The sequence below is a fragment of the Phocoena sinus genome, chromosome 1, assembly GCF_008692025.1.
Source record: "Phocoena sinus isolate mPhoSin1 chromosome 1, mPhoSin1.pri, whole genome shotgun sequence".
NCBI lineage: Eukaryota > Metazoa > Chordata > Mammalia > Artiodactyla > Phocoenidae > Phocoena > Phocoena sinus.
Genome location: NC_045763.1, coordinates 506,267 through 534,052, shown reverse-complemented (window position 1 = coordinate 534,052; position 27,786 = coordinate 506,267). Strand labels below are relative to the sequence as shown.

Here is a 27,786-nt window from a genome sequence, read left to right as displayed (position 1 = left end):
AGTTCGCACAGGTCTGAGCTGCAGGATCAAGTCTCAGCAGGAGTGAAGTCAATGGCAGCCACTGGGTTTGGGCAGGTTTGAGTTGGGTGCAATCACTGGCAGCTCCCAAGTGTTTGAACCTGCCCCCACCGAGGCTCCTACGCTGCAATCTCCTCTCCAACCTGCCCCCCACCCCAAGCTCCCCCTCACCCAGTCTTGCTTTTCCATCATCCTCACACAGGTTCTTTCACTGGTCCTGGTGAAAGTTTGGGATAACTGTTCAGCAACGGATAACTAGATAACTCAGATGCTGTCGCAGCTGAGGCGAGAGCAACACTGCTGTCAGCTGACGTAAAAACCACCAGAAGCTGGCGGTCACTAATCCCGAGAGCGCCTGATACAACAGATGAGGAAATGGAGGGTCAAACCCCTGGATGGCTCCCCGCTGTTGGCAGGATAAAGTCCAAGCCCCTTCCCATGGCCCCCGGGGCATCCCAACCTGGCTCCTTTCCTCCCAAACCTGGGGGAACTCATGCCTCTTGCAACTTTGTAGCTGCTGTGGCTTTGTAGAAACATCGAATTAAACGTTTACAGCTACCCTCTCTCTCCTTTCTGGACTCAGCTCTGAAGGCGAGAACTTTGGGAATCTGGCGTTAATACCTGTACCCCAAGACCTGGACTCAGTAAAGGCTAGAGAGTAACTGACTGCGCCGGCGGCCACAAATTAACTCAGGGAAACAGCATCTCGTTGCTGCTGTGTGTGGGCTGGGGGACAACTTACTAGCGCGTGCGCCCATCCTTTCAGGTCGGGGGCCTCGGAAAACTCCGACAGCTCCATTCAAGCCCTGAACCACATACCCGAAGGACGCAATCCAGGCGGAAGGAGAGCCGCCCCCCGGTCCCGCCGCGCGGGTCCTCGGGGCAGGGGGCGTCCCGCCTGGCCCTGCCCACGAGGGGTCGACCCCGGGCCCCCCAAGCTCCCCTCAGCACCCGCCGGACTCCTAAGGAGCCTGGGGCTGCGGTGGGAACCTAGAGAGCTCCCGGATCTTTGCACGTAGTGCACGGCCGAACCGGGGCGGTTAGCCCATAAACCATGCCCGGGGCTGGCACCTGCGACTAGTGTTTCCGGGTCGTGGCCGAGACCGCGGTCTAGCCCGGCGCCGCAGGGCCTCCTGGGTAACGAGCCCGCTCCCGCCCGTGTCGGGTTCCGGCGTCCGCCGCGCCGCTGACGGACAGGCAGCCAAGCCAATCGCAGCAAGGGAGCGCCGGGTGGCCCGCCGGTCGAACCAATGGCACGCGGCAGGGCGGGGCGGGGCGGTCGCGGCCGTAGTGCGTCTTGGGGAGCCGCCCTGTCGGGAAGGAGCCCAAGAGGGAGTCGGCGGCGCAAGATGGCGACGGCGACGGCGACGGCCGGGGCCGGGGCTCCGGGACCGGCGGCCCCCGCGGCAGCGGCCGGCACGACGGCCTCCGGGGGCACAGCTCCCGGGTCGCAGGGGGTGCTAATCGGGGACCGGCTGTACTCCGGGGTGCTCATCACTCTGGAGAACTGCCTCCTGCCGGACGACAAGCTCCGCTTCACGCCGTCCATGTCGAGTGGCCTCGACACTGACACGGAGACCGACCTCCGCGTGGTGGGCTGCGAGCTCATCCAGGCGGCCGGCATCCTGCTCCGCCTGCCGCAGGTGAGGGAGCGGCCGCGAGCCTCGGGCCGAGGTAACCGCCGCGCTGGCGCCGGGAAGGCTGCCGGCCCCTTTGTTGGCGGGGGGGCCTTATCCGGAGCCCACTCCGTGTCCCCGCCCGGCACCCGGGCGCAGCGCCGAGCCCCTCTTCGGACCCCGACCCCGCTCCTTATTCCCACCTGGCCCCGGGCCCACCGGCCGACCCAGGCCCAGGGAGTCCCCGCTGCCGCCCACCGGAGGTGATGAGAGAGGCGAGGCAGCGGGACGCGAAGAGCCTTTGTGGACGCGGAAGCATTTTAGTTTTTGATTCTTTGTTAGGAGTCTCGTGAAACCTAATAATTTAGCTTTGAGACCTTTGAATTGGGTTTTGAAAAGGATGGAACCTTTCTCTTGTGCAGGTTGCCATGGCTACCGGGCAGGTGTTGTTCCAGCGGTTCTTCTACACCAAGTCCTTTGTGAAGCATTCCATGGAGGTGAGGCTTCCTCCCGTCTTTCTTTACCCCAGAAACGTGTTGACAGGAAACCTGGGTTTGTTGCTTTGCCCGTTGCTCAGAGGAACGAGTACTTGTCTTCCAATTGCAGCGCTGTACTTGGGGGGTTGGGAAGCCCCCTGTACTGCAGAGGTTTTTTTTCCAAGTGGCCTTTTTCTCAGGGTGCACGGCTCTTAACCGCCGTTCTTCAGCTGTTGGAGACTGTCGTCCTTGGAACAAACATCTCTGTGTTGCATCGCTTACGTTTCAGCACGTGTCAATGGCCTGTGTTCACTTGGCCTCCAAGATAGAAGAGGCTCCAAGACGGATACGGGACGTCATCAACGTGTTTCATCGCCTTCGACACCTGAGAGAGAAAAAGTGAGTTTTTATCAGACCTGTCGTACATATCCGTCTCTGTTTTCACGGCTATTCCGTTACATTAACGTTTCTGAAACAAGGTTTAGGGGGTGAGGTTTTAAACCTGTGCCCAGGAGGAGGCGTGGTGCCTGTGGCGGGGGTGGGGGGGTGTACCCAACAGATGCTGTTTAATCAGTGAAGGAACCACAGTCAGGAGGACGGGGCGCCGTGGCTGTAGTTTGGCCGTGGCCTTGGTTTCGTGGTTTGCCCACGTCAGCCTGAATGCTCTAGAGCTGGGTTCTCAACCTCAGCACTGTTTACATTTTGGGCTGGATGATTCTTTGCTGTGGGGACTGTCCTGTGCGTTGCAGGATATTTAGAAGCATCCTTGGCCCAGGCTTCCCAACGCTCCAGCTAATGGAGGGCCTTTGTAAAATGCAGCAGCCTTGGCTGTTTAAATGCCGTGCTTCTGTTGGTGTTTTGGTTTTCCCTTCATCCTCAATACATCTGCTTGTATCTTGAGGCGGATGGACGGCATGGAGTCCTTGGGCCATGAGATCTTGAGACCCTCCACTCTGTTCAGGTGGCGTTTATCATCCGTAAAGAAAACAGGGAGAGGGTCATTGAGGTGAGGTCAGCGCTGGGGTTTGAGAAAAACTGTGGTTTTGTTAGTTACAGGAAGCAAACTTCCTGACTCTGTATCTGTTGAGATTGTCACTGTTTGGGGGTAACCGTGGGATTTGATAGGCTTTGTTTTATTTGAGCCTTATGCAGATCGTGTGCTTTGTATTTGTAGAAAACCTGTGCCTCTACTGTTGGATCAAGATTACGTTAACTTAAAGAATCAAATTATAAAGGCAGAAAGGCGAGTTCTCAAAGAGTTGGGTTTCTGCGTCCATGTGAAGCACCCTCACAAGGTGGGTATGAGGCCCAGCTGCCACGTGAGTCCACCAGAGTCATTGCTTCATTCTCACCTAGATCGGAAACTGAAAAGGATTAAATGTGTCCCTGATTTGGTTTTCCAGTTTTTATCTATAATTGGAAAATAACTGTTTTCTTATTAGCTTTCTTGTATCACGTTTATTTTAGTAGTATGTTTCTAAAAGTTTTGGAAATTGCATCTTTTGAGCTTTCAAAAACGGTGATGAACTTGTAAAAATGAAATCTGTCAGTTTACTTTTTCTTTCTCAACAGCTGTTTTTCTAAAGCTGCTTTAGTAATAACCTTATTTTCTTTTATGGGGGAATTGGAAGAATTCTGAACCCTTTATTTGGAGATGAATGAAAGCTATTTTGCACTGTGTATCAGTTGAGCATACGATACCATGTATATCTTCTATGTTACACTCAAACGTGAAGAGTGCTATTTTCATCTCTGTTTCCATCCTTTTTTTACTCGGGGTTTCCTCATATCTTCTCTTGTTTGATTTTCTGGTATTAGTTCAGAATCTCGGTAGATTACTCACCACACGTTTAAGAGCTTTTTCTTCATTTGCTGAAAGTATTTTCACACCACGTTTTGTATACGTTGGTGACTGGGGTACAGAAATGTTCGGGGCAGGCCAATCTCACTGGTGGAAAGTGTGTCGAAGACGAGAATGAGCATCAGCCCTGTTCCGGCCGAGACAGACTTGGGTGCAGCTAGGTTCTCACGCGCGTTCGTGGCACCTGGCTGCAGAAGCAGGGAGCGGGCGCGTCGGCAAGAGCTCCCCTCCAGCTGAGCTGTGCACAAGAGCTCCCCTCCAGCTGAGCTGTGCACGGGGCATGCGACCGGGAGCCACCCCTGGGATCTAGGACGAGGCCCTTATTTGCTGCATGGATGCCCTCAAGATCTGAATTCTGGGTTCTCAAGGTGCTCGATAATAATTGCCTGACCCATATCTTCCAGATAATCGTTATGTACCTTCAGGTGTTAGAGTGTGAGCGTAACCGACACCTGGTCCAGACCTCATGGTGAGTTGGCCTTCCTTGTTTTATGAGACCAGCCAGGGCAGTGCAGGAGTTTGTTGATTTGAGGCACTTGGGCAGTGGGTAGTCGGTCCCATGACTTGGTTGTGGGCTGGAGTTGTCTGAGTGCCCAGTGTTCCTGCCATGTAAATTCCAGCCAGACTCCCCAGATATCAGGCACTGGTGGAACGGTAAGGTGGCCCATACCCGCCCTGCCCCTGGAGGAGAGCAGTCACTGGGCTGCCCTTTGGGGGCTATGGACTTGGCACGTCGGGGTCTTTCCCTCAGCTGCCAGTGTGGACTTAGAGGTTCACAGTAATGTGGACTTAGAGGTTCACGGTAGCGTGAACTTGCTTCTGACTGCCTCAAGGGAATCCTATGGGAGGCAGAGGGAGTGTAAAGCCTTCCTACAATCTGGGGACTGATTTTAACAATGCATTTGCTAGAAGTGAAGCCTGAAGTAACAGTTCAGAGCTGGGTGCTTTCCCACAGAGTGAAGTGTGTAAGGGTCATATTTTTGCTGCCTGAATTGTCTGGTGCTGTGCTGTGTCTAATGGAGAACCTATTTTGACTTTTCTTTTCTGTACTCTTTCAATCAAAGGGTAGCCTCTGAGGGTAAGTGACTAAGACTTCTCCTCTCCTGTCCAAGCGCTTCGGTGCAGGGACAGCGGCCGTCCTCAGCCAATCCAGTGCAGGCTCTCCGCCGAAGGCTGGCTCTAGATGGTGGTATGCGCACGATAGTCTAGTGCTGGCCCACTGCTGCTGTGGTTCTCTGACGATTGTGCTTCTTGTTAATCCTCTGTCGTGCTTGGTAATTGTATTGATTAGAGTTGATAACTGTCTTGCCATGAATTTTGTCCATTTGAAACTACTCTACCTGTGCGATAAAGATGCAGTACCTTCTCTTTAAAAAAATGGGAAGCTGTGAGAACTGGCTGGTGGGAGTTCAGACAAGTGTGGGATGGTGTTTTTATTGCTGAAAGCCCTAGAGTTGCTTTTTCAGCACTAAGTGTTGACACAGTCTAGTAAAAGGTGTGCATCTTTAAATCATTCCATGGACACTTTTTATATTGTGACTTATTTCAAAAATAGCAGTTAAGTTTAAATATATGTTTTGAGGACTTCATTTGTATTTTTTTAGGACCTAAGAGTAAACGGTTTAATAACATTATCACTATCTGAGTACTAAAGTTTTTCTTACTAGAACCAAAAAAGTTACTGACGGTTATGTTTATCAAATGTTTGAACCGTTTACTTGCAACTCTCGGGACATGTGGCCTTGGCTCCATCACACAGGCTTTTCCTTGGTCCCCTCTGGGTGCCTGGAGCGAGAGCTTCAGAGCCAGGTGCTGCTAGTGGGCAGATGGAGAATTTATCACTGAGGAATTTCTCCGTGGGTTTGTAGGTCACCTTCTCCAGGATTTTGGGCAGAGATAACCAGGGTGGGGGGTGCATCAGTCAGACCCCAGCACGACTTGGCTCCCCTCTGGATGGAGCCTGGTACCATGGGGGGATGTTACGAGCACTAAATACGTGACCTGTGCAACTGTTTTCTTGTGAAATTAGTCTTTTGTTCTTGCAATGTTGATAAAGTTAAGGTGAGATCTGATTTTTGGTCTATTAAATCTTAGAGAAATATATCTAAATGAAAATGTTGAAAATGTAGCCAATGTCAAAACTCTTTAATTTTTTTAAAAATGCAAATGTTTTGTATTTTTATATCTTCTAAAATGTGATAAAGTTTTTTAAATGTCCTGATTGTGATGAAACTTGTAGTATTTTGTTGCTTTTATGTGATTTTATGAATGTTCATTTTAAGACTCCTTGTTGAAATGGGACAGTTTGGAAACGGTTCTTTGATAAGCCTGAGAAGAGGATTTCCCTTGGGGCACTGAGCCCTCTGCATGATGTTCCCATACACCCAAGGGCGTTTTCCCCCCTTTTCAAGTGGACTCCCCGTGTGGAAGAAGCCACGCCGTGAGCACCTCTCCCCGGAAAAGGAGTGCAAGAGGACGACTTGTCTCAGAAAGGCCCTCGCAGGCTTTGTGCTGAGCCCATTCATTTGAGTTTGCATGTTTCTCTGCACTATGGATTTTGAGCATTTAGGTTTCCTTAATCAGATATGTTGAACTGCCACAGTAGACATCTTTCCGAGGCACTGTGTTTTGCATGAGAGCAGGCCAAAGGTTGAGAGGGAAAAGTAAAGTTAAAGTCGGTTCTCTTTCATAGCAACACGTATTGTCTGACATTCAGCCAGCTTTAAAAATTTTTTTCAGTTATTTCCCTGTCTTCCTGTCGTGTATTCAGAAGAAGCAGCTAGAACGTTTCTCCATGAACTTGTGAGATTCACAGGACTGTCTAGCTCTAAGTCCTGGCAGTAGACTTACTTAGTGGAGCAGTGACTTGACTTAGACAGTGCAGACAGGTGGTGTGGGCATTGCCACGGGCGTTGCAATTCTTCCTGCATCTGCTTTTCAGGAACTACATGAATGACAGCCTTCGCACAGACGTTTTTGTGAGGTTCCAGCCTGAGAGCATCGCCTGTGCCTGCATCTATCTTGCTGCCCGGACGCTGGAGGTCAGTGCTGGGCCACCCCGGGGGATTCACCGACCCCAGTGAACTTCTACATATTGTGCTTCAAATTATGCTCATTGGAGCCAGTAAAAAGCCTACATGCTGGTGACCGGCAGGCTTGTTTTTATTGCCCTGAGAATCTTGTCAGCAATGAAAAAAAGTATAACGGTGATTACTTTTTTGTGTTTACAGATCCCTTTGCCCAATCGTCCCCATTGGTTTCTTTTGTTTGGAGCAACTGAAGAAGAAATTCAAGAAATCTGCTTAAAAATTCTGCAGCTATATACTCGGAAAAAGGTTTTGTGTCTTTTCACGTCACGTGTTCCTCTGTGTTTGACTGGAAGCATCTGGTCTGAATCCTGCACTCTGGCTTTTCTAGGTTGACCTGACCCACCTGGAAGGTGAAGTGGAGAAGCGCAGGTACGCCCTTGACGAGGCAAAGGCACAAGCCAAGGGCCTGTTGCCCGGCGGCACCCAGGTGCTGGACAGCGCGTCGCGGTTCTCACCTGCCCCCAAGCCGGGTGAGCGTCAGGGCGCGCGTGTGCTCCTCTCAGGGGTGGCCCTCTCCTCCAGATTTCTCTTAGAATCACGTCTGCAGCTAGTCTGAGCACTCTGGGGGGCTCCTAGGAAGTCTGTTTTTCTGTTTTCATTAGGAAGGGGTATGGACAGGCTCCTGAAATGGCTGTTTACCCAGTCTAGCCAAATAGTTTGTCTTTAATGAAAATCTCATAAATCTGGAGCAGTAGATCATGTTGTCATATTCTAGAGTTAGGTGTGACGCCTTTCCCCGGTCCTGGAGGAGCGGGACGGGTGACCTTCCTGCGTCTGGTGGTTCGAAGCCCGGCGGGGAGCAGGGAGTCACGGTCGGCAGCGGCAGTCCTGCGGGAGAGGCCCCACCTTGCTTGGCTGACCCGTTTCTCAGCAGAACAGCTGTCGGGTTGTAACTTCTCATACTTGATTCTAGCGGAATCCCCCAAGGAAGGCCAAGGAGACAAGCCTTCCCCACTCTCTGTGAAGAATGCCCGGAGGAAAGTGGAGGGCGTGAAGAGAGCCAAGGCCGACAGCCCGGTGAACGGGTGAGTGTCCGCGTGCCCCGACAGGCCGCTGGGGTTGGCTGCAAAGACGTGGGGTCTGAAACTCTGCTCTCCGCCCTGTTCTCAGCTTGCCGAGGGGGCGAGGGGCTCGAAGTCGGAGTGGGAGTCACGAGCAGAGTTACTCCAGGTCCCCGTCGCCATCCGCTTCTCCTAAGAGAAGGTGTGTGCCGCTCGGGGCACTTGGGGCTGCACCTGGCAGGGTGGGTGTCTTCCCTGGGAGGTGGTGTGGCCTCTCCTCAGGACAGCTGCTCCTGACCCAGAGGTGGGCGGGGTGGGCGGTCACCCACCCAGTGGTCTCCTTCACAGGAAAAGCGACAGCGGCTCTACCTCTGGCGGGTCCAAGTCACAGAGCCGCTCACGGAGCCGGAGTGACTCCCCACCCAGACAGGCCCATCGGGGTGCTCCCTACAAAGGCTCCAAGGTAAGGAGCTACCGGAGGTCCAAGGACTGCAAGTACTCTGCCCAGAAGCCACACAAGTCTCGGAGCCGGAGCTCGTCCCGCTCTCGGAGCCGCTCACGGGAACGGGCGGATAATTCTGGAAAATACAAGAAGAAAAGTCATTACTGTAGAGACCAGCGACGGGAGCGTTCTCGCTCTTACGAGCGAGCGGGCCATCGCTACGAGCGGGACCACCCCGGGCACAGCAGGCACCGGAGGTGAGGGCAGGCTCCCTGAAGGTCTGCCCTTCGGCCCTCGGCATGCTCACCTCGGCCACTGGCCCTGGGGCGTGACTCTTTCTGGAAATGGTTGTTGACTCGGGACTGTGTGATGAATTTGGAGATGGAATGGAGAGGCCAGCAAGCCGCCCTTTAGTGTGGCCCGGGCCCAGCTCACCCTGCCCGCCTCAGCAGCCGCCCTGCTGGTTGCAAAGGCGGGGTGCGCACCTCCCAGTGGCGTGGCTTGGTGCTACGACAGGCTGTCTCTTCACTTCCATACCGATACTCAATTACGTTAAACCAAGAAAATGACTTTTCGAACCTTTGCCTATATTAGGTTGTACGTATTTTGCAATGTTTCACTATGAGAAAATGGCCTTAACAGCCCCTCACTCTGTCCACGTTGTAAATAAACATGTTTAATACAAGTTAAAGCTATATACAAAAACTCAGAACTTGAATTCTGTCAGCTTAAAACTTGTGTAGAGAATTCTGATTTTTTAAATGTGAAGGTATTTAGATCTGTGTTGAAAGTCGTATATTTTTATCTGTGCGATGCTGAGTGCAGGCCACCAGCTCCTAAATAGAGAAGTTTCCTATATATACGTTTTATGTGGTTAAATAAACACAATTCTCTCTACTCAGGATATTTGGAAAGTTAAAGGGTTTGTGGTTTGTCAACGTGCTTGCTGGCTCCCGTGCACAGCTGGCAGTACCTGTTCTAGTGGTACGTCTGTGCTGCCGTCTCTCATCTCATTAAAGCGTTGGGTTTTGTATTGAGTTTTGTGCACCTGCTCTTCTGTGAGGGTTTGTGAGGAGTCTGAGCTGTCTGCTGCTGGTGGGGTAGAGGGAGGGTTTGAAAAGGACATAATGGTCTGGAGTCCCCTAGTGCCTGAGGGACATTGGTTTGTAATGCGCTTTTGTCAGGTTTTGTCAGGCTGGCGGCAGCCAGGAACAAGGACCCCAGAGGAGCATCACCCAGGTGGGGTCCTCCGTCAGAGTGGGTGGCGGGCGAGTAGACAGGTTGGTGGTGAAGGTGAGCAGGGTGGGCGTCGGGCCTGTCTCTGGGTGCTGCGTGTGCTCTGTGCAGATCGAGGGCTGTTGGGCCTGTCCTGCGCCCCGTGTTGGCTCTCCCCAGACCAGCACTGCTGTGCGGGTGGGAGGCGTGGCCTTCCTGGAGCCAGTGGGCCTGGAGAAAGGTGCTCGAAGTCAGTACAGCCAAGAAGGTGTGAAAGCGGCAGGGTCAGTGCCCAGGGTGCAGGTGGCTCACTCTTACGATCAAACCACAAAAGCCTGGGGAGGCCGTGCAGCTGGAGGGAGGGGTGGGCTCCAGGACGTGTTCAGAGACCTTCCGACCTGGGAACCGGAAGCAGTCCCTTGGGCAGAAGGGTGTCCTCTGGTGACTCAGTTACGGAGCTGGGCCGGGAGCCTACGGTTTCTGCCTTCCTACTGGCCTATCGTCCACTCCCTGCTTAGACAGGTTGGGGCCTGGGGGTGTCCAGGCCTGGCCATTTCGTGCCTAAGACTCACTGGAAGCAAGCAAGCCTCCCAGTAGAACCAATGAGACTCCCCACATCCCAGTGCCAGCAGGAGCCCCCCGCACGTCCATTCTTGAGATCCTGCCATCCTAGCCAACCTCAGCGAGGACAACGGAGCCTTTCTGGCCCAGATGGGTGAAGTGGTGCCCTCGGAGCCCCCTACCCTGAGGAGCAACGCTGGGTCTTAGCCAAACACCATGCTCCACGGAGGTTGCTTTTGGTTTTCGGACAAAAACTTCCCATGGGCACAGGATGGGAGCTTGTTTGCTTTGAGGAAGGAAAAAACACTCCACCTATGCAAAAAGCGTTAGACGCGGGGCCTCCTCCGCTTATCCAGACTGGCAGAGAGAGGAGGCTGCAAGCCAAAGGGATGGGGCGGCGGGTCCAAGACCCCCGAGTCCTTCCTGACGGCGCCCCGACTCTGCCCCCAACGCCCGGCACGGCACTCCTGGCACCCGGGCTGCAGAAGCCCGGGCCGAGCCGCCGTCACCTGTCTGCCAGCTTCCCTCCCATCCTCGGGAGGAGGGCGCGGGGGTGGACGCCACGCCCCGCAGACCCGGCAGCTCCGGTTCTTCGCCTCCGGCCCCAGCAGCCGCAGTATCTCGGGCCACTTCCGTCGCCCTTGCAAACCCTATTTCCGTCGACAGGATAACGTCCCTTCCGCAGTCCCGAAACGCCACTTCCGGCCTCCCGGGACAACGGGCCCCTGACCCATGGGGGGGGCGACGGGAGTTTGGGCCACGCAGGCGCAGAGGGCCCCCCTGGGGTTGTGGGAAATGTAGTTTTCTAGCCTCCGCAAGGGACAGGCGGAGCCGGCGAGCCGTGGGAGGAGCTGGGGCGGGGCGCGGGGGGGGGGGGGGGCGGCTCCTCCGGCCGGAAACCGTCGCTTTCTGGGCCGGGTGGGACCTGCACCGACGCGGAGCGGGGCGCCGGCCGTAGGAACCAGCGGGCGGCCCACGCGGGCTGGGGGCCAGTTTAGGTACGGACCGGAAGTGCCTTAGCGCGGCGGCTGAATGGCCAGCTGAGACTATCGGTTGCGTCTGGGAAGAGTCAGCGTGAGGTAGAGGCGTGTGGGCTCCAGGGACGGCGGAGGCGACCGCGGTCGGCTGGGGCTCGGGGCCTAAGACCCGAGCGTCGACACCACCCGCGCGGTGGGCGCCTCGGGGTAAAACTAGGTTCAGGGAGTCAGTACCTGCCCAGAGTCGCGCAGCTGGGGAGCGGCGGAGGGTTTGAGGGAGGGAGCCGTGCTCGAAGCAGCGTGCTCGTGGTGGGATAGGGTGGTGAGGGAGACGGGGTGCGGGAATGAGGGCGAGACCGGAGTCCCCGGAGTGACCTAGGCGTGCACCTGTGTTCCAGCTCGGCTGAGTGCCTGGGGCCGCCGCCAAGCACAGACCATGTTCATGGTGCGCCTGACTTCCCAGCTGCTCAGGGCTGTTCCCCGGGCAGGTGAGAGGCCCCGTGGGGGCAGATGGGCGGGAGGCGCACCTGGGTTAGGAACGTGGCGTCAGCAGCTCAGTTCCCCCCGCTGCTGTGCCTCACCAGCGGGAGGCGGGGCCCGGCCACAAACTACCTCGTAAACGTCCAGATTTCACAGAGGGGAAGTCTGGGCCTGAGAATGTCAGCTCCCCAGGCCCGGTGGCCGTGCATAGGTCGTGTAGCCCCACGAGCGGTAACTAACTGGGCCATCTTGTCTCCTGCAGGTTGCAGTGGGCCTTGGCCTGTCTGCGGAGTGTTGGGCAGGCATGCCTGCAGGCCTCGTTACAGCATGCAACCAATAGGCCCAAGTGGGGTTGCCTCCCTCCCTGACCGGCGGGTCCACATGGAGCTTGAGGAGATGCTGGTCCCCAGGAAGATGTCTGTCAGCCCCCTGGAGAGCTGGCTGACCGTTCGCTACCTCCTGCCCAGACTGGACGCTGGGGCCCCAGGGACTGTGTCTCCAGCCCAAGTCTATGAGTGTCCGCCCAGCCGGGTGGGGGAAGGGGTCGAGCAGGGGGGTAAGGAGGTCTGGGACGCACCCCAGATACAGTGCAGAAACGTGCTCAAGATCCGCCGGCGGAAAATGAATCATCACAAGTACCGCAAGCTGGTCAAGAGGACCCGGTTCCTGCGGCGGAAAGTCAGGGAGGGCCGCCTGAGACGGAAGCAGGTGAGCGCGGGCCCTCGGTCCAGAGCTGGGCAGGGTGGTTGAGGTGCGTGGCTGTGCCGCAGACCTGTTGGTGCTCCCTCTCTCTGCCCTCGCAGATGAGGTTCGAGAGAGACCTGAGGCGTATCTGGCTGAAGGCGGGCCTGAAGGAAGCCCCCGCAGGCTGGCAGACCCCCAAGATCTACCTGAAGGGCAAATGAGTCTCGTGTGTCCCTCCCCCAGCCCTGTCACTGCTGATGACCCATTGTAATAAATATTCAGAGAACTTAGTCATTCTTGCTGGCCTGGACCCTCTTCTGCCTGGGGTGAGCTGTCTTGGGGTTGAGGCTGGCGCCAGCGTCTGCTGTTACAAGAGACACAAGGGCCCTGGGTGGCAGATTGGCGGTCCCTTCCCCGAGCTGGCCCTTGTCCTGGTGCCAGGGCTGCAGGAGTGACAGCCTGGCTTTTCACGAACTGGTGCATGGGGACAGCTGAGGAGAGTCCCAGCCCTGCCCCTGAGGAGCACGCAGATGGGAACTGTGCCAAGGGGACCAGCTTGGAGGTTAGGGAGTGCCCCGATGGAGGTGGTGATGTGGTTAGGGTACACGGTTGACTCTCTGCAGTCGAAATACCCGAGCAGAGCTCATAGTCAGCGCTCCTCTGTGGTGCCAGGTTCAACCAACTGTGCGTCGTGTGGTGCCGTGAGACCTATTTACTGGGAAAAAAAACATGCGTGCGGCTGGACCCGCACAGTTGAGGGGGCAGAGAGGGCCTCACTGGGGAGACGGGGAGGGGAGGCAGGAAAGGGCCTCAGAGATGATGGGTGGGGTCCTTCAGGCCCTGCTACCTGGGCCTCAAGTGCAGTCCCCTGCTCAGCTGCAGCTGGGGACCCGTGGCCTGCTGTGAGCTCCTTGGCCTCTGCCACTTTCTGGGGCCCTGAAGGGGGGTGGCGAAGGGCTCACCAGGAAGGGATGGCCCACTCTGGAAGGTTCAGGGGTGGGCTGGCTGAGGAAGGGGTGCCGTTTATGGAGCTGGGGAAGCGTAGAGCCTTAGTGTGAGCTGGTGGTCCTCAGGAATTCCAGGTTTCTCCTGCGTGGAGGGGAACGTGTTGTCGCTAATAGTGAGGGGCCCCTGGGCCTCTGTACCCAGGCCTGGGGAGCTGGACTGCAGGCGGAGGAGCCCGGTCAGAGTCCGTGAGTGCAGGTGAGGCTCGTTCTCATCCTCAGCGTCTGCCCGGCTCCCGATACTGGGTTCAAGGAGGGGAAGGTGGGTACGTCTCTCCTGAGCCCTGGAGTGGCGTCTGCGAGGGACACAGTTCTGTTGCTGATGCCCCCGTCCCGCTTCACACCAGGGCGGTGCGGTCTCCTCGTGTTTTGTCAGAGTTGCGTCTGTGGCCCGGGTTGGGTTCCCTGCAGGTTTAGCAGATCTGGGGGCAGGGGGTGTGCTTGGACACAGGCTTCCCAGCATTTCTCCTGGAACGGAACAGACAACCCCGATGCTTCAGTGAGCCAGGTGGGCCCCTGTCCTGTGCGTGCCTGCCAGCCGGGTAAGCAGGCGTCTAACCGTGGGGCCTGTGTGAGTCCCTGTCCATCAGGGGAGATGGGCTCATAGAGTAGCTGCACAGAGTGGGCGTGAGAAGCGTGAAGCTGACCCTGACCTGGAGGAGACCAGAGGCCCTTGAGGGCACAGGACTGCTTCTATGGGTGGCCACTAGGGGGCAATGATTAGGCTCCTGGCAGCCCTTGGGGTCCCGGCTGAGGACCAGGACACGGGCATCCTTCCTGGGTCTCAGTTTCCTCAGCTGTGGGTGGGGCAGGGGTCCCAGGGCCAGGGTCTGGGCCTCAGCAGTGGAGCCTCCCTCGGGTGGGATTGTCATGCCCTCTTGGTGCCAAGTCCGGCCCCAGCTCCACCAGGCCTCCCAGCAGGGCCTTGGCCTGCCAGTGACGCCCTTGGCTGACGCCCACGGCCGCTGAGCAGCTGCTCCCGGTGTTTCTTCCAGCCCCCGTGTGGGAGCTGCCCCGTGGCTCACCCCACCCTTCCCTGGCTGAGTCTGGAGACAAAGCTCAGCTGGGGCCATGAGTGCTGGGGATACAACTGGCCGACCTGTGCAGGGGGGTGCAGACCCAGACGCCTGGAGGCTGCCAGCTGGCAGAGCGCCACAGGGCCCTGGCACCCGGGTCACCTACTCCAGCCTCCTCCACCGTGAGGTGGGTGCCAGCTGGGGCGCCACCAGAAGGCAGGCTGCCCAGTGGTTCCAAGCCACGCGGCCTCACCATTCCTTCACAACAGTGGTTCTTAAGTGGGCATTCGGCCACATCTGGAGACAGTTTTGGTTGTCACAGTGGGGGTCACAGTTGGAGGAGGCCGGGGATGCTGTGAAATGCCCTACAGTGCACAGGGAAGCCCCTGCCCGAGAGCAGGTAGCCCCGGACATCAGTGGTACCATGGTCGAGGCCCCTGTTCCTGAGGTCACCGATCCTGTCGGGTCAGCTCCTGGGCTGGCCCAGCCCTGCTCTTTCTCCCCAGTCCCTGTCCCTTCCCCTGCCCTGCAGGCCCTGCACCTTGGCAGCCCTCTCCCTGCCCCAGCTCGTGTGTGCAGACCTCATCCTGCCTGTGGCTTGGGTGCCCTGGGCCCCAAGCATGATCTCAGGAGGTGGTTTGGGGGTTTTATTTTTACTCTAGCTCCCCCCGGACCACCAGAGGCCTCTCCCCACCTCCCGACGGGGCCTCCACCCTCCCCCAGCTCCTCCCCATGGCTCCTGTTCTAGCCCTGAGCACCCCCTGAGGTGGGGCGCAGAGGGAGGGCCCGTGCTGTGTGATGTGGTTCTGGCCTGTGGTCTGCACTTAGCCCGTAGCAGTGCCTAGGGCTTGGGTTCAGCCAGAGGAGGGCCCCAGCGAGGGCTTGAGCCGATGGGGGTGGTCTTGGGCACTGACTGGGGATCTGCCTTTTGGACCCAGTGTGGAGGCACCTCCGTGAGCTCAGCCGCCACCCCTTGTCCCTGTGCTCCTCCATGCCTGGGGCACGGCCAGTGTCTTCTGGCCTGGGCGTTCCTGCCCACATAGTGGGCCAAAGAGGGAGCCAGGCGGGCTCAAGCCCTGCGGGAGGATGTGAGGCTGGACACTGGGCCCTGGGAGGGGCTGGCTGGGGCCCTGCCCCAGTCAGACACGCATATACGTGTGCGCCCCCAAACTGCATGCAAATAGCTGTGCTCCCCGCCGTCCGAGGAGCCTGCAGGCTGGTGAGGGCGATGGAGGGCCTCGGCGTGGGGCAGAGGTTGGCCTCACTCCCCTGGCCTGGCCATGGCCCGCTGAACTTGCCTGGAAGGATGCTGGAACCTGGGGGGACAGAGGAGGCAGGGAACATTCCTCTCCGGGTCTGAATTTTGGAAAAAGCCGCTGAAGGGCTCTTGAGCTGCAGCCCCAGGATGGGGCAGAGGAGTCCAGACCTGGGTCTGGAGTTAGCCTGAGGGTGGGGGCCAGGGGGCGACAGCCCCTGCCGCCTGGCTGGCAGCCACAGCCCCTGCTCCTTGTCGGATTCTGTCTAGTGCTGTCCTCAGCCTCACAGGGCACTGCTGGACCATTTGTGGATGAGCGGGCTGAGCCGTGGCATTGGGTCCCTCACCTGACCTGGGGGTCACACGTCAGCCGAGTAGCAGGGCTGGGGCTCGAGTTCACCCCAGCTGAGACTGCCACCTCCCAAACTGGAGTTCTCTGTGTGGGCGGCCTCTGTGTATTTTGAGGATCCTTCCCGGCTGAGTAGGGAGGGAAGCACCGCAGACTCAGGTGGGGCAGCACCAGGCCGGCAGCCCCCTTGCTTCAGCTGTGCAGCGGCGGGGCTGTCAGGGCTCCTGAGGCCAAGAGGAGGGACGGCCTCAACCTGCAGGCGGGTGGGAGTTGTGACACCTCCGTGGGAGCCTCTGAGCCGTGGCCAAGACTCACGATCGGGGTGAGCCAGGTCGCCGGCATTCATCGTGCCTGTGTTGTGTGGAGTGTAGATGGACCCAGTGAATTTGGGAGCACAGGACAGGGGTGACTGCCCCATGACCTGGCACCCCACACCCTCACCACCCCAGGGTAGGTGATCTGAGGTGCAGGGTAGGAGACTGATTCAGCCTGGAGTCCTGCCGAGTGGACCTGGCCACCCCGAGGCCCCTCTGGGTGGAGGAGGCCCCAGAGGCCACCAAGACTGGGAGTCTATCCTGGAGTCCCCAAGGCCTTGGAACACCAAAGCCCTCACGTGAACAGGGTGGGTGGGTCACCTCCAGGTCCTCTGGGGCTCAGACCTGAGCTTCCCTGTGAATCCGGGCAAGGGTACCCTCTCCCCGTCAAGAGGGGCCTGTTTGCTTTGCTTATTCTTGTTGGTTTTGTTACTTTGTATTTACAGTTGAATTCTTATTTGTTGATTTGCCGGCTGGTTAGGATTGTACGTGGCTCAGTGTGGAGTTGTCAGCCCCTGCCTCACCTCACCTCACCCACCCCGAGCCTGCGCCAGGGCAGCAACTTCAGCTCCTCTGCTGGCCTCGGCCTCCTCTGGGTGTAGTCTACCACAGTTTAAATGGCCCCACAGCTCAGCAAGCTTGTATCTCCTTTCTCATTCAGCTCTTTATCCTCCAGTCTTGTTTTTTCTTCTGCACGTTTTTCTATGTATCACTAACTCAGCTCCAAACTTGCTGACGGAATTTAAAAACTCTCACTTCCGTCCAGCTCCTCAAGTGACTCTTGTTCAGGTGGAGCCGCCCTCCTGGCGCCCTGTCTGGGCTGCCCTGGGCCCTTGATGGCACCAGCAGGGTCTCCCTGGGATGCCCTTGGCCTGATCAGCTGGAGCCTCTGTTTCTGGAATGCCGTGTTTTCCTGCCTTGTGGTTTACTTTCTTGTTTTCACAGAGTACATCCTAGAATGGCTTTCTGAGAAAAGGTGCATCAGAGATAGATTGTAGAATAAGAATTATGTTTTTAAACTATTAGTAATTGACATGTTTGAGTGATTCCTTCCACCACAGGCATTGTGTTAGGTTCTTCACAGGACTTACCTCACAACAAATCTATAATGAACCTTGTTTGATAAGGGAGGACCCTTAAGTACAGAGATGAACTTGCCCACATGGCTGCGAAGCCATGATTCAGCTCTATTTGACTCCAAAACTTAATTTTTTAAAAAATAAATTTGTTTATTTACTTTTGGCTGCATTGGGTCTTAGTTGTTGTGTGCGGGCTTTCTCTAGTTGCGGAAAGCAGGGACTACTCTTTGTTGTGTGTGGGCTTCTCATTGTGGTGGCTTCTCTTGTTGCGGAGCACAGGCTCTAGGCACGCGGGCCTCAGTAATTGTAGCGTGTGGGCTCAGTAGTGGTGGCTCGTGGGCTCAGTAGTTGTGGCGCATGGGCCTAGCTGCTCCACGGCACGTGGGATCTTCCCAGACCAGGGCTCGAACCTGTGTCCCCTGTTGTGGCACTACATTTTGTTTTCCTCGTGGGTGCCATGTGCTGCCCCTCCTCACTGCCCCTCCTCTGACTCGGTGGCCTGTGAGTTGGGGGACGTGAGTGTCTGTTCACGTGGAGACACTGTCACTGCTTTTCCTTCCCCGTGAGTTTTTGTTTTCCCTGGAATCAGTAATTGTGTTGTTTTTTTTTTTCTTCCTTTTCAGTTGCTTTAGTTTTCTGTGCCCTCATCACAATTTCAACACCAAGTTCTCAGCCCAGCTCCCAGAAACAGCTGAGGTTCATTCATCTCAGAGTGAAGTCTCTTCCTGGATTTCTCACCTGTCCAGCTGGCTGTTTGCCCATCACATCTAGGCCCAGCTTTCACCCTGGGGATTCTCTCAGACTCTCTGCTCCCCTGATCCCTCATCTTCCCTTTTCCTTCCCTTTTTTTTTTTCTTCATTTTTAACTTTTTTTTCTTTTTTCCTTACCTTACTTTGAAAGAGCACATCCTCCAGTCTCCTGCGGAAAGAAACACAAGAGAAAATTTTGAAACCTTGCAAATCTGCAGACATCTTTATTGGGTCCTGTTTCTTGGTTCACAATTTGGCTGGATATGGAATTCTAGGTTGGAAATTTTTTTTTTTTTTAAGTTGGTTGGAAATTATTTGCTATAAAACCCCATAGGTGTCACTTTGTTGTCTTCTGGTTCCCAGTGTTGTTGTTGAGAAAATTGAACGCAATTTGAGTCCAGAGCCTTTGTGATTTTCTCTTTCGAAGCTCCTCTTTTCCTTCACTGGTGGAGACACTCCCAGTGACATATATACTTTGGTGTGGATCTGCTTTCGTCCCCACAGGAGCCCATTTCAATCTGGAAACTCCTAACCTTCTGGGATTCAGTTTGGGGATGTTTTCTCGAACCGTTTTGTTATCATTTCTTCCACTCTGTTTCTTATCTTTTTTATGAAACGCCTGTTGTTTGGATGACTTTCTCTTCTATATTTTATCTCGTTGGCATATTCAACATTTTCTTCTAATCCATTTAATGAATTTCTTTCATTTCTGTTACCTTCTTAATTTCTAAGAGACTTGATTTTTGAGTGTTTTTAGTGGTGTCCTGTTTATGTTTCATGGGTGTGGTGGCATCTCCTTGTGGGGATGTTAATGCTACATATTTTCTCTGCCCCCCACGGCCAAGTCTAGTTTCTGTTTCTGCCAAGTGCGTTCCTCTGTTGACTTTGGCCTCTGTTTCCCACATCAGTGGGCTTCCTCTGGTGGCACTTGGCTGTGTGCTTATGTTTGAGAGTGAGGTCTACCAACCAAGACCCCCAGAAGTGGCTCTAAGTGCCCTCCCCCACTTCTGGTGGGAGCCAGGACTCTTTGGAGACATGGCTAGTTCCTGGTAAGGTTGCCAACTTCAGCAAATAAAAATACAGGCCCCTAGTTAAATTTGAATTTCAGATAAGCAACGAATAACTTCTCAGTATGTCCTGTGCGATGTTTACCTGGAAACCCTAACACCAGACCTGTGGCAGGAAGCGCATGAGAACCTGCCGTGTCTCTTCATGTCAGAGGCCACGGGAGGCACCAGGAGGGTGCAAAGGGCTTCACTGGCCAAAGATGGGACAATATGAGGGCTAAAGCACACGAAGCGTGTTGAGACCCATCCACTGGGCAGCCATGGAGGATACAGAGGCCCAAGTCCCAGGGTCTCGGCTGAGATTCTATTAGGTTCTTGGGCCGTATGACTGGGCCCATTCTCTGAGCATTTTAGTATAACTTCCTGTCTTCCTGGAAACCAAAATAATGTATATTGATTATAAAGCTTCCGTGCTGATGGCTTCAATAGACTAATGCATGCTTTCATAGATTTAAAATAGAGAACGTTAGATTTCCGGAAAGAAAAAAGGAATTGAACTTCTAATGCTTTAAAAAAAAAAAGTCATTTTCTTGCAGAATCCACAGCTAAAAAAATAAAACCTGGGACAATTGTTCATCGTTGGATAACAAGCAGAGAGATGTGAATTCTGGCAGAGAGCAAATGTTGCCGAGGAGACTTTATGTCATATAAACATCAATATTGTTTAAATGTTGGGCTGGAAAATGTGGAGTTTAACAACTAGTGGTAGAAAAAGTTCAGGGAATTTTTTTTTTTAAAGACTCAATCTTATTTATTTATTTTTGGTTGTGTCGGGTCTTCGTTGCTGCACGCGGGCTTTCTAGTTTCTGTTTGTGGTGAGCGGGGGCGACTCTCTGTTGAGGTGCGTGGGTTTCTCATTGCGGTGGCTTTGCTGCGGAGCGTGGGCTCTAGGCACGTGGGCTCTAGAGCGCACGCTCAGTAGTTGTGGCGCACGGGCTTAGTTGCTCCGTGGTATGTGGGATCTTCCCGGGCCAGGGCTTGAACCCATGTCCCCTGCATTGGCAGGCGGGTTCTTAACCACTGCGCCACCAGGGAAGCCCCCATCGTTCACTTTTTAGCACTTCCTTCCTTTTCGGCACTCCAGGCTTATCTCGTGTTCCCTCCCGCACCCTAAGACCAGCCATTTCTCCAAGGAGCCCTGGTTCCTTGTATGGGAAGTGGTCTTAGAAACCATTTTGATCTGGAGCTGGGTGTGCTCACTGCTGCTGGGCCTTCTCAGATGACAGAGCCGACCACGCATCCGCACACCTATAACCGCTGCTACAGGCGTCCGCCTTTATTTGTGTTGCGCTGAACATGAGTTCACAGCAGTGTCTCCAACTGTGATCCCGACCTCGCGGGTCATTCCAGCCCCTCTTGCTTTTCCATAACCTGGTCCACGTCCCCTACGGCAGTATCAGAGCTGATAAGCCACAGCCGGTGGGAAACACTCGTGTCAGCTCAAGCACGGTGCTGCGTGCAGGCCCCTCTGCTTTTGGTCACAGGCTCTGCTCACTCCCGAGGCCCTCAGGTTGGCACTTCCACACCCCTTCAGTGGTGTTGCCCCGTTTGTGAGTCAGCCAGATTTCTTGGCCTCATTCTGATTACCTGACCACCTAAATGAGTTGTTTAGACTTTTCACACATTAAGATTCCCTCTTTGTGCCATGCAGTTCATTGGATTTTGATAAACGCATAGTGCCGTGAATCCCCCTAATGGGGGATCATACAGAACAGTTTCGTTGCTCTGAAGAATCCCCTGTGCGCCACCTCTGCATCCCTGCCCCCGGCTTGTGGTTTCCAGGTGCTCGTTATGCAGCAAATACCCGGAGCCTTTCTAAAGATACTGAAATTCACAGAGAGAGCGATTACAGAAATAGTGCGTTACTGTCTAAAAATAGCCCTTCTTTGTCCAGATTACATCTAATTTGGACCGTGAAGTTAAAACATACGCTGTGTAATACATACAGTTACATAAACTAAAGCTCTCCGTTTAAATTTGTCAATAACAGTATAAATATTTGTGTACTTAGAATAAACATTCACAGAGAGGTATATCAGTATCGTTAAGTGGAGGAAGTGTATATATTATATAATAAAGAGGAAAAGAGTTGTCTTTTACATGCACAGCATATTCTAAACAAAAAGAAAAGCTGTTGTTTCCTCTGCTGGGTCAGGGAGTGCATTTCTCTCCCCCAGGCTTATCCCCATTTGGGCCCTTATCCCCTCAGGTTCCCACCACGACTTGACCCTGTTTTACCAGATGGTCCTTGTTTCTAAGATGGCAAACACTGCCAGTAATCATTCAGTGCTGTGCTCGTTTTAGATGCTGTCACCCGGATTGGTTAAAACTCTAGCCAACGTGATCCTCATGTCTTGTGTGTGGTCAACAGTGACGACGTGCCTGCCCCAGATCCAGGCCTGAGATCCAGACTTGGAAAAACTGACAGTGTGTCTTAAACCTCACCTGTCTTTGGGGTTCCCCCAGACCGCCGTTGGCAACACGAAGGCCTCCTCCCTTGGATAAAATGAAGAGCAGTGCAGACGATGGAATATACTTATCACTACCGTATTTAACCGCCTCTTCGCAAGTTTGGAAGCCCCCGTTTACGAAGCCCGTAATATGGGAAAGTCAGACTATTTATACACAAAAGGAATGTTGTTCTGACTGTGTTGGAGCAACTTTGCGATCTCGCGTTGGTGGGAAGCTGCCACGTTCGCGTGTGCGGCGAGGATGGCTCTGATTGCTGTGTTGTGAGGCCCTCCCCGCCAGTACCTGCAGGTCGGAAGGCTCTGTGAGGTAAACACACTCTCGTGACTGAATCCTGGGGAAGTACGTGACACCTTAAAAGAGATTCCGCTCTCTGGCCTTTGGACGTGCTGTGCAGCCGCGCGGCAGTGGTGGCCTCCCGGGAGCCGTCTCCGGGGTCCCTGACTGTTGACGCGACAGGAAACAGCCTCACTAGACAGGCCGACACTTGCCACACTGTCCCCAGGGGCCAGCTCAGGGCCGGGGGCCCCTGTGCACCAGAAGCAGATGACCCGGAACTTGCAGTCCGGCCCAAGTCCACAGGACAGGCAGAGGAGTTGGACGTGTCTCGCTGAGGTGGTGTGGGCATGAGACAGCACAGGCTGTAATGAAGTGTCTGTAAATGGATCTCATTCAACTGGCCCTCAGAGTTCAGGAGAAAATATCACAAGAAACTCTTAATACAGATGTGAAGCCAGTGATTCTTCAGAAAAACTGAAAATTCTGGAAGCGGTAGGAGGGAACCACTCAGGACGGTACCCGAGGGGTGGCCCTGGGTCCAGTCGGGACCAGGAAGCTCGGGGAGTCTGGTGGTTGGTTCACCCCCACTCCTCCCACCCCCCTAACCCCGACAGCAGAGGAGTCCTTGGGCTGGCAGGCTGGGCGGGCAGGGGAGGTGGGAGCCCTCCAGGCTGCAGGGCCGAGGGGCGTTGGTGGCCATGCCGAGGGCCGCAGGGAGGCCAGGTCAAGGCTTCGGGGTGGCTGAGGGACTGTGTTGCAGGCAGGACACCACGGACCACCCTCCCTCCCTCCCGTGGCTTCCCCCACACCCTCTGTGGGGAGCTCGAGCCCCTCTTCATAAAGCAGAGCTGCTGAAGGGAGCCTCGGTGTCACCAGAACCCGTGGTGAAGGGGCTCCCTTGCTGGAAGCATCGCATTTAAAGGTAAATCTCCCTGGTGAGGCGCCAGGGACCCAGGGCGCCCGTCCACGTGGAAGCAGCGCTCGCGGCCCCCAGGAAGCCAGCCTGGTGGCTGCTCTAAGCCTCGTGGCTGCTCTAAGCTTGTCAGCCCTGGCCTTCCCAAGGCGCCAGCAACCAGCTGGACCTGGGGACTTTGTAACTTTGTAACTCCTGCAGTGAGAGGCACCACGGGTGAAATCTGCTAGGAGTCAGGTCTGTGGTCCTTGATTCCTGGCTGCAAAACTGATGAATCGATAAGGACGGTAAGGAAACACTTCTGGCATGATGGGAGAGAAGAAAATACAGTGGCCAACCTTGGAGCCTGAGGTCATGGTTCGAGTCTATGACCCATACAATCCGGCCGGCGCCCCTGCACCTTCATGAACAGAACGAACCAAACAGAGGGGACGCAGGCAGGCGTCAGAGGCGCTGTGGGCTCGGTTCAGGCCACCGCAGGCACGCAAGGCACACAAACCTTTTGGTTTCCCAGCGCATATAAAAGTTATGTTTAAAGTGTAGGCTATTAAGTGTGCCATAGCATTATGTCTAAAAAACGTACATGCCTTAATTTTTTAAAAAAATTTGTTTATTTTTGGCTGCGTTGGGTCTTCGTTGCTGCGTGTGGGCTTTCTCTAGTTGCGGCGCGCGGGCTTCTCATTGCAGTGGCTTCTCTTGTTGCAGAGCTCGCGCTCTAGGTGCGCGGGCTTCAACAGTTGTGGCACACAGGCTCAGTAGTTGTGGCACACGGGCTTAGTTGCTCCACGGCATGTGGGATCTTCCCAGACCAGGGCTCGAACCCATGTCCCCTGCGTTGGCAGGTGGATTCTTAACCACTGCACTACCAGGGAAGTCCCATATATATTTTTTTAAATTTTACATGCCTTAATTTAACACTACTTTGTCTCTAAGAAATGCTAACCATCATCTGAGGCTTCAGCAAGTCAGAATTTTTTGCTGGTGGAAGGTTTGAAATAATGTGAGAACTACCAAAGTGTGACACAGAGACATGAAGTGAGCAGACGCTGTTGGGAAAATGGCACTGATAGACTTGCCTGACAGAGGGTCACCCCAAAACTTCAGTTTGTAAAAAGGGCAGAGTCTGCAAAGTGCAGTACAATGAGGGGTGCCTGAACCCTGTTAATGCCACGCAGGAAACCACTGATGTGGGTTTGACCACGACCACTAAAATCTTTGATCTTGGCTCCCTGACATTTTCTCAAGATAAAAGGGTTGGCTGGCCCATGAAATAATGGATCTAGATTTCCAGATTTTCTCGTCTGTATTTTCGAATCAGTGTCCCAGTGGACTGATGACCTCCCAGCCTCTGTCTGACCTGTGGTCTCCACCGGAAGGAGAAAGAGAGCCTCCACGGGACACCCGGCTCTTCAGACATGGGGCCTGCAGAGCCCCTGCCTCACGGGGTGAGCCCCGGCACCGGGCAGGCCACCAGGTCCCCAGAAGAAGGACCAACACACTCACAAGTGACCTGGTGCTTGTACGAGACCTGGTCAGAATGAGAAGAGCAGCGTGAGGGGGAAATGGCGAGTGCCGTGGCCTGTGACACGGCACCACCCTCTGGCCTCACCTCGTCTGATGATGGGTCAGCGCAGCTCCCAAGGACACCCCAGGGACCCTGCTGCTCAGCGACCTGCCCCCACAAGCCAGTCCCTAACAAGACGCCATCCCTGAGACCTGTGCTTTTCTCCTTTTAAGTCCTGCCCCTGCTTTGCTCAGGGAGACAGTCGTATTTGTCTCCTGTTGCTGCATCAAAAATCCACACAAACTCAGCAGCTTCCCTCAACGTGTTCATTACCGCACGGCTGGCATGGGGCACGCGTCTGGATGTGAGTTTGCTGGGAGCTCCGCCCAGGGTCTCACCAGGTGAAACCTGTGTCGGCAGGGCTGTGTCCTCACCTGGGGTCCTCTTCCAGGCTTATCTGGTGGGTGGCATAATGCATTCCTTGCGGTTGTAGGACTGAGATCCATTTTCTTCTTGCGGGGGTGGCTGGGGCCTCAGGGTTTGCACTTGGGTCAACCCCATGGGCGCTTTCACAGCCCAGCAGGCAGAGAAGCTGAGGCTTTTTGTCCGGCTGAGGTGCATACTCTGCCTCAGGGAGCAACCTGCAGTCACGTCTGTCACGTGGTGCGAAGGGCTATCCCGCCAAGGTTGGTCACACTCTGGGGGAGGAAACGGGCTGGGTGCCCTGGGGAGCATCTCAGAACTCTGTCCATTTCCCTGATGTGTTCGTGTAAATCCTGACGGGTCTAAACTAACCATCTTGGCGTTTCCTGCATCATCAGACCACATCTCTCCCGCATGTAAACCCCCTTAGGCCTCATCGTACTTCACGTGAGAGCCCAGCACGCTCTCCCCTACCCGGCAGGCAGCTTCCTGGGCCCCAGCCTAGCTATTCACTTGTGGGTGTGGGTCCCCGAGGGGCTGTCCTGGTTGGTCTGGCGGAGGGAGCCCCTTACCTGTGTTAATCTCGCCATGTTTAAAATGCCCTCATTCATCAGCAGCTGGGTCTGCAGGCTGCCTGCCCTCTAACAGCTACAAGAGGGCAGGAGCTTGGCAGCCGGTGCGGTGCTGAGTCCCAGTGCCTGGCACACAGTAGGTGCGCAGCGTTTGCTGAATGACAGCGTGTGTGAACACGTGTCTGTGTGTCTGGTTGTGCGTCTGAGTGCCTGTGGTTTCTCCTCCCAGTGATCCTGGCTGCCTGGAATGTCCGGGTCCCCAGGATTGGAGCCAGAGTCTGAGTCTGTCTCAGTGGGGCTCGCTGGCTGACCCGCCTTGTCTGGCCTGGACTCCTAGGAGAGGGGGATGTGGGTCCAGGGCTCTGGTCTGGCTGGGGCTGGGCTGGAGCTCAGGAGGACCATGGTGATGTTGCAGCCGTTTAGTTCCGGTCTGTTCTCTCCTGGGCCTCTGTTCTCATCTGCGGCTATTTCCTGCCAAGGACCGGGGAGGTGGGCTCAAGCAGAGAGAACAGGATGGGGCAGGGAGGAGGGGTTTGCAGCCTTCCCCTGCCCTGTCCATCCTTGCCCAGTGGTGCCAGGAGTGTGCTTCCTCCTTCAGACTTCTGTACTGGGGCTGAGCCGAGGGCTGGATCTGCGATGCCAGGAATCCACCGACCTCCACGCAGGGCTGAGAGAGGGAGGGCTCTGCAGGGAGTTGAGGGTGTGGCCCGGGTGCTTCCAGGCTCTTAGCTCAGCGCTGGGAGCTGACCCCGCTCCCCTTCCAGACTGAGGGGCCGGACCTGGGCCGTCTCTGCCTCCCTCCAGCCCTGCCTGGACATCTTCCCTCTATGGAGGAGAGACAGCCTGGCAGCCAGAGGCAGGAACAGAGGCCTGAGATGGAGCAATAGAGCGGTCGAGGCCGATGGAGAGAGACAGACAAGGGCGGGGGCGCAGAGGAGGGAGGAGGGCTGGGAAGGAGGCCACCAGTGCTAATATAAACCAGTTAGAAAAACAGGAGGAGAGGCCAGGCCTCAAGGCCAGCCAGGCAGGGCTTGTTTATCCAGAATGAAAGGCCCATGAGGAGCTGGGGGTGGGGTGCGGAGACAAGTCCTGATTCCAGTTTGGAAAGGGGGTTCCGCCTCCCAGGGTCTGGATCCTGCTGAGGAAATGGGTCCGTTAGGTTGGGGGTGGGGCGTCCTCACAGCCCTGTGTCCTCCCAGTGGGTCCTACCTGTTGTCAACCCTCATTCCCTCTTGCTGCAGTAGCAGCAGCTTCCTCCCCTTGCCCGGAGCCCAAGAGTCTGGCTGGGCTGGGCTCCTTGCTCGTCTGAGGACTTGGGGAGCAGGGCAGGGTTCAAGAGAGACTCCAGCCCACCAGGGCCTGGGGCCTGTGACCATAATTCAGTCCAAATGGGCAGTCCAAAAATGCACTGTGGGTTTTTGTGGTAGTTTGGTGGATTTTTTTTCTTTTTTTTTTTTTTTGAGGTTTGCTTAACTAGAAAGAGTGGGTTTGATACACAGTGCGTGCTCTGTTATTTCACATTTGTTTACGTGACTTCGTAAGTTTTCCCAGAGCTTCAGATTTGTGCCTTCTGTTGGGAAGGCTCCCATGCCCCCCTTCATTTCCTCCCCCTGGGAGGGGTGGGGGGTGATCCTGGGGACACCGTACCCGGGTCTGGGTGGTGTTTCTGCTCTTGATGGTGGGCAGATGGGGTGGGGGCACCAGGACAGGGGGTCACCCGGCTCCCCGCTCAGCTCTCAGGGGCCCCACCCTCACCCCCTGGCTGGCTGAGGGGACTGATGAACAGCAGTGCCCATCATGCTCTCCGGAAGGGGCCCCCCACCTCCCCAGGGCCCGTGCGACTCTTATCCCCACCTCACAGTTGAGGAAACGCAGCCCCCAGAGGCGAAGGGTCACCACAGGGCCAACGGGAAGACCTGGTGGTCTGGCAGCCTGGGGTCCTTGGGGTCAGACCCAGGATGCCTTTCTGCTCTCCTGCAGTGGGGGGATGCCTTGGCCAGTGTTCACTTACAGAGGTGCTGGTGAGGAGATACTCCCCCCAGAACCCCAGACCTGCAGTGGCCCCAGAAGGGCTCCGTATGTATGTCACAGACACCCACGAGGCATCTGGGGCCATATCCTCAGGCCCCCCTGCCCCTTCTGGGCTGGGCTACTGCCACCTTCTCCAAGACCCAAGCCAGAGTGACTCCCCTCACCCTTGGGAACACAGTGGCCAAGGCCTGACACCTCCCACCAGGCCGGCCAAGGACCAAGGACCGGGGGAAGGCGGGGAGGCCAAGGGGCCGGGCAGGAGCGGAGGGGGCGGGTCTGCTCCGTGATGTCACAGCGGGTGCTGGGGAGGGGGGAGGGGAGGGGAGGGGGAGGGGAGGGGG

The 27,786-nt window shown here is 55.6% G+C and overlaps 2 protein-coding genes across 12 annotated transcripts; both read left to right on the top strand.

The window, feature by feature from the left end:
* Window positions 1-1,313: 1,313 nt before the first annotated feature.
* CCNL2 (cyclin L2) lies at window positions 1,314-9,540 on the top strand. 5 transcript variants are annotated; one of them, XR_004351553.1, is made up of 11 exons: window positions 1,314-1,661; window positions 2,057-2,131; window positions 2,400-2,509; window positions 3,285-3,405; window positions 4,376-4,440; window positions 5,036-7,012; window positions 7,202-7,306; window positions 7,389-7,530; window positions 7,974-8,085; window positions 8,171-8,263; window positions 8,410-9,540. XR_004351553.1 is itself a non-coding variant. In XM_032643972.1 (11 exons), exons 1-11 carry the CDS (start codon window positions 1,368-1,370, stop codon window positions 8,762-8,764), a joined length of 1,572 nt encoding a protein of 523 aa, XP_032499863.1. In that variant the 5' UTR covers window positions 1,318-1,367; the 3' UTR covers window positions 8,765-9,540. The 5 variants fall into 5 exon arrangements, 4 of the variants coding, with proteins under 4 accessions (XP_032499863.1, XP_032499872.1, XP_032499886.1 ...); XM_032643972.1 differs by having other exon boundaries at window positions 1,318-1,661; window positions 6,913-7,012; XM_032643995.1 differs by having other exon boundaries at window positions 1,337-1,661.
* A 1,653-nt stretch (window positions 9,541-11,193) lies between these two features.
* Window positions 11,194-23,536, top strand: AURKAIP1 (aurora kinase A interacting protein 1). Of its 7 annotated transcripts, none has more exons than XM_032629693.1 (4): window positions 11,194-11,277; window positions 11,655-11,744; window positions 11,999-12,444; window positions 12,540-12,730. In XM_032629693.1, exons 2-4 carry the CDS (start codon window positions 11,693-11,695, stop codon window positions 12,639-12,641), a joined length of 600 nt encoding a protein of 199 aa, XP_032485584.1. In that variant the 5' UTR covers window positions 11,194-11,277; window positions 11,655-11,692; the 3' UTR covers window positions 12,642-12,730. The 7 variants fall into 7 exon arrangements, with proteins under 7 accessions (XP_032485584.1, XP_032485398.1, XP_032485847.1 ...); XM_032629507.1 differs by having other exon boundaries at window positions 11,276-11,358; XM_032629777.1 differs by lacking the exons at window positions 11,194-11,277; window positions 12,540-12,730 and adding exons at window positions 11,307-11,463; window positions 21,559-23,536.
* Window positions 23,537-27,786: the final 4,250 nt, after the last annotated feature.